The sequence below is a fragment of the Quercus robur genome, chromosome 6 (assembly GCF_932294415.1).
Source record: "Quercus robur chromosome 6, dhQueRobu3.1, whole genome shotgun sequence".
NCBI lineage: Eukaryota > Viridiplantae > Streptophyta > Magnoliopsida > Fagales > Fagaceae > Quercus > Quercus robur.
In genome coordinates, this window is record NC_065539.1 from 14917798 (window position 1) to 14923461 (window position 5664).

At 32.2% G+C, this 5664-nt stretch overlaps 1 protein-coding gene across 1 annotated transcript; it reads left to right on the forward strand.

Moving 5' to 3' along the window:
- The first annotated feature begins 1739 nt into the window (after nucleotides 1-1739).
- Nucleotides 1740-2793, forward strand: LOC126732939 (basic leucine zipper 4-like). Its single transcript, XM_050436015.1, has one exon. It carries the CDS (start codon nucleotides 1836-1838, stop codon nucleotides 2460-2462), a length of 627 nt encoding a protein of 208 aa, XP_050291972.1. The 5' UTR covers nucleotides 1740-1835; the 3' UTR covers nucleotides 2463-2793.
- The last annotated feature ends 2871 nt before the right edge of the window (nucleotides 2794-5664 follow it).

The following is a 5664-nucleotide window of genomic DNA, read 5'->3' on the forward strand; positions in this document are numbered from 1 at the left end:
CATGGAAGTGGAGACTTATAGTTGATGTGTTGATATGTTTTAAGTGTGTAAGACACATTACACGAGACCGCTGTGAGATTAATTATTCAATTTACAACTGTCACTTGAATAATAAATCTCACGACTTCTATTTTCATAAACTCTCAATCCTAAAAAGATTGTGAACCCGATCATGAAATGTAGGTTGCTTTGATATGTTAGAAATATATGAGATCTAAATTTAATGGTTAAAACCTCAGAATTTTGGGTAACCGCACGTAATGTTAAGGGAACACATATTCTCAAGATAGAATCCACCATCTCTTTCTATAGAGACATAAAATATCCCCTTTAAATACATTTAATGGGGACTAGTTATTCAAGACCGGCCACTTTAATAAAAAGTTACTAAAGTTTATATTTAATGAAATTAGATTTCATAAATATGAATAACTAAAAGATTAAGCCGAAGACTCAAGGAATAAAATAGTTGTTTACAAAGTGATAGTTTATTATGATTTTGTTCACTATGAATATTTCATGAAGGGGTAAAATGATATCATATTAGAGTTTTAGGATATAATTTATTAATAAGTCTTAGAATGCAATTATATTTTCATAGTGGTACTTTTTATATAATTAATGATAACTTTAGGTTTGTCAAGAATTAATAGATAAGCCTAAAGCTCATAGGAGCTAGAATTTTATTTGTCCATTTGGTTCCATCTCAAGCCACACACTAAAATCCAATTGAGCTGGTGTAAAGGGCTACCTCAATTAGATAAACAATTATTTATTTTATAAAAATTATTAAATAAAGTAAATGCTTAGGCAATTACGTATAATTAAAATAAGAGAAAAATGTTTTCTCTATAATATCTTTTGTATACACTATTCCATAAGAAAAATCAACGTAGTTAAGAACTGATTGAGAAACCACACATTTTGAACATAATGTGGAATTAGAATGAAGATTGAAGATCTTTTCAAGTCTTATTTTTAATTTCATTGCATAAAGGTACGCTTTCTGTTCTTTGTTCTAGAATTCAAAGTTATATATTATCTCTCATGAATGAAGTAGATCTTACTTCTGCTGCTTGTTTTGTATAATTGTTTTGTATAAGATGCAAAACTATATATTCCAACAAATTTTTTTAAGAGCATACCATTTATTATTATTTTTGCCTGATAACATGAATGTATGATTGTGATTGATGAATCATAACTTTTACAACAACCCTCAAATTTATCTCCCGATTACCTATAGTCACGTGGCTAAATTATGGCAAAAATCATGACACGTAAAAAGTTATGTCGAAGGACTTTCTCATCTAATTATAGGCTCGGCTAGCCGCTGGCACAAGCTGAGTTAAACACATGGTCAGCAACTTTACAAACTATTGGTCCCTCGTACGTGCTTCCAATCACAAACCAACAAGTTTCCGAAGTGGACCCCAACCATTTTGTATCTTCGTGACTAAGCATAAAAACCCAATCTTTTCGAGGGACCCACGGGGCTTAGGTCACACCACAAATGCCAATGCCCCTTTAATTAAAAGAAAGCGAAGAGTGTCACATTTTAGCCCCCACACCATAGTGCCACCTGACTCAAAAGCTGTTTCCTGTACACATACAGTTCTACTCGTAGTCTCATACAGACAAGTATATGACCAAAACACCCCTAACAGATTCCCAAAATTTACCTCACTGCCAACAATCTCATTTTTGATATAAATATGAAGCCCCGTAGCTTCATTTCTTCCCTTTCTCCTTCTTTCCTTCCTCCTATTACTATTAGAGAAAATATTAAGCTTTTTTTAAGAGTTTCTTAATATTCTTTACTTTGATTTCCAGCCATGCTGTCTGCTTTTCCGATCCAACCCGATTCTCTGTTTGGAAACCCATTTTCGGCTTTCGAAACCGGCTTTACGCCGTGGGACTGTCCGGAATTCCTCCAAACCATCCAATCCCCAGAACCCGTCATTTCAAATTCCGATTCCGATGCTTTGCAGTCCACAAAATCGGAACCGGACGTTTTTCCTTCTCTGAACCCGGTTATTTCGTGTTCTGGTTCGGGATCGGACGAGCCGAACCGAAACCAAGGCGACTCGGACGGTCCGAATCATAAGCGGGGGGCGGAATCCGTGACTGTGGTGGACGAGCGGAAACGGAGGCGGATGATATCGAACCGGGAATCGGCTCGGCGGTCACGTATGCGTAAACAGAAGCATTTAGAAAACCTAAGGAACCAGGCGAACCGGTTTAGGGTGGAAAACCGAGAACTTTCGAACCGGTTGCGTTTCTTTTTGTACCACTGTCGTAGCGTACAAACAGAGAACAATCAGCTGAGGTCCGAATATGACATGCTCCGACAGAAACTGTCTGAGATTCGACAATTTTTGGTGTTCCGGCAACTCCAACCTCTGACTTCTGCATGGCCATGCAATACTACTACTACTAGTACTGTTACGTCGACCCAATAAACCCCTATCATTAATCCAAATGAATTTTAACTATAAATTTTACCTACTCATGACCTAAAACGAGAACTATGAGACCTCTCTCTCTCTGTGTTTATATTAAGTCAAAAAGTAGTTAAAGGAATTAATTGGTGGGGGTTCTGAATCTGATCAGTGATTTTTGGGAAAATGTCACGTTATGAGTAAAAACTTTAGTTACTACTATTATTATGTAAAAACTTTAGTTATTAGTGTACTTGTGGTCTTAATAGTTATTAAGTATATATTTTTAGTTGTTTTGGTGTTCTCTCTAGTTTTAGTCATCTACTTAAATAAAGGTTGGATTTCATTTTCATTTACAATCTGGTGCACATATAGTGCAGAATCGCCGCTGATTTTAACATATACCAAAGTGCTGCCAAAATTTCCTGTGTTCATACTTTCTTTGAGAAAAGTTCGTTTATATTATTGGAGTCAATAATTAGAGGAACGTGGAAGTCCGAAATGTCCTTCGCTATTCAAATAGAAGTAAGGTGTGTACAAACCACTTGAAAGGGATGATATTGTCCTTCCAAAATAACATACGGACCCAACCAACAAAGAATAATTGAACATTCCAAACCCAATTATCAAGCAATGGTTTTGTACTCTTACTATAATCGACGTATGATATGATTCCACTAGTCTTTGCATTTTGTAAAAAGAACAGACAGCCAATGAGTAACAACTGCCACTGTCCTTGCAAGAATATAATAATTGTTGTTATTATTAATAAAAAATAAAAAAAATAAAAAATGACAATACTCGTTGATATGACTCAATCATTTTAATTTGATTCATAGCCCAAAAAGATATTCAAAAAAAGAAAGAAAGCCATCAACTTGGCAGCGAATATGTCTTTCTCATGAGTTTTCTCGATCTTATACATAATCATCAACATCAAGCAAGCTTTTCTCACCCAATATGTATATATATATATATATATATATATCTTTACTAACTTCGATAGGGTTTTGGATTAAGTACAAAGAAGATGGGTGCTTTAGTGTAGATTAATAAAGTGATTAATGACTTTATACTTAATTTGAGGCAAATGGGGGCCACAAATGGTGTTCAAAAACCTAATTTATTAATAATCCCATGACGAAACAAAGATGCCTTCATCACCGCCATTTTTTTTTGATAATCTTCATCACCGCCATTTATTGAATTGCCTTTCAATAAAAGTATAGTTTTAAAAAATAGACTACCTAGATTGCATTTTAGCTTAAACCATTTTTTATTCTGCAGGTAACTCTCAAGCTTTTTGTTTTTTCGATTTTGGCTAATTATTATACTCGGCAACCCAAATAGCATGAAGTTAAGGTGCAATGGATGTTTCCCACATATATATTACAATATTAAATATTTGCCACTAAATCCAGCAAACAAAACAAGAATGAAAGAAAATATGCACCTACCATATCCTGTAGTGTAGCTAACACACTTGACTTTGAAATTCTAAAATATTCACCAAAAGTTCTGTAGTCAAATAGTTGTAGAGAAGGTTAAAAGCTAGATCCATTGTAATGAGTGAGAATTTGTGTCAACTTATGAGATTTTAAGGCTGGGTTTGGATTGTGAAAAAAAGGAAAAAAATGTGCATCTGTGTTTTTTCTATGGGTCCCGTGTACTGTTTACAGAACTCATAAGTACGAATTTCAGTAAACTTTTCTTTAAAACCGGGTCCTATAGTACAATTTACACATTTAAAAATTATTTTGATACAGTATTTTCAATTTTCAATTTTCATCAATAAGTGATATTCAAACAAACCCTACAAGAGAAAAGAAAAACATAATACAATTTGTTGTGATTAGAGCAACGGCATTTTCATTGAGATCCATCATTGCAACACTTTTATAATGTTCTAATCATAATATGTTATGTCAATTAATTGCTACCAAAAAACAATTTGAGCAAAAAATTGTATTCCTAATCTTATTGTTAAAATATGCCTCAAAAATAAGCTTTCTAGAGCTTTTAATTTTTTTTGCAAGCCTATATAAAGACGTCCAAAAACTTATTTTTCAAATAAAAATACTCCTAAGCATATTCTAATTGATATAGTACCAAAATAGGCCTCTATTTTGACTAACGAAAATTACTTAAACATTTCAAAAATTAAGAAATGATAAAAAAAAAAAGTATCTCTCATATTTTAGTCCTATATTAAATCCTTCCATTTGAATGAAACTTGACCTCGAGTTTTCGACTGAAAATTGAAATCTTCGATACCAAATAAAAAGGTTCTTCAAATACTTCAATAGCTTGATTCAATTTTGAAACATGTATCCTTGAGATGGTGTAACATAAGATTTCTTCTCATCGGCGTTCAATTGATTTGTAACATCAATCAATAATGGATTTTAAACAAAATGAGAATTTTCTATTCTAGGAAAATCATTCGGCTTTGATGGATGTTAAAACTTGAGAGCTCAATATCATATTTAATTCTAACAATCTCCAACTCATTATTTTTGTCATTCTCTTCAATCAACTCAATTTTCTTTTCTTTAACCTCTTCATCAAACTCTTGAAATTAAAAGTATTATATATCTTCAAGCTTAAATTCCTCAACATGTTGTAAGACTTGATCCTTTTTAACCACTTCAAGCTTTTCCTCAAAACTTGGCCTTATATTGTTGATCCTCAATGTTATATATTTTGTCTTCATGGTTTAATGCATATTTCATCAATATAATTCCTTTATTATAAAATTTTCAGCCAATTATCTTGCTTTGTATATGACAAAATTACATCACAATCTAAGGGGAAAAAAAATTCAATTGCAAGCATTTTTTTTTCAACCATGAATGAATTCTATTTATAACTGGAATTTTTGAAATTGTGCTTGCTCCCACCAATTTAAGACATATCAACTAAGTTTATATACAAACTAAATGTAACCTTTCTATTTTCACGAATATTCATTAGTAATAATAATAATAATCATCATTATTAAATCAAGTATTCAATTGAGAAAATCCTCTTTATAAAAAAAATCCTTTAAATTTTGCAATTCTTTTATAGAATCTTTAATTCTTATGAATATCATGAAAGAAATCGTGCTTACCAAATAGGTTGCCCATAAGTTATATCTCCATGACAATTATCCCTATTGTTAACAAAATTTTCTTTGGTATTGATAACACCTTAAAATATATATTTGTTATATATTTATGTG

Coding starts and splice junctions, on each gene's coding strand:
- LOC126732939 (XM_050436015.1), top strand. CDS start 1,836: ATGCTGTCTGCTTTTCCGATCCAACCCGATTCTCTGTTTGGAAACCCA.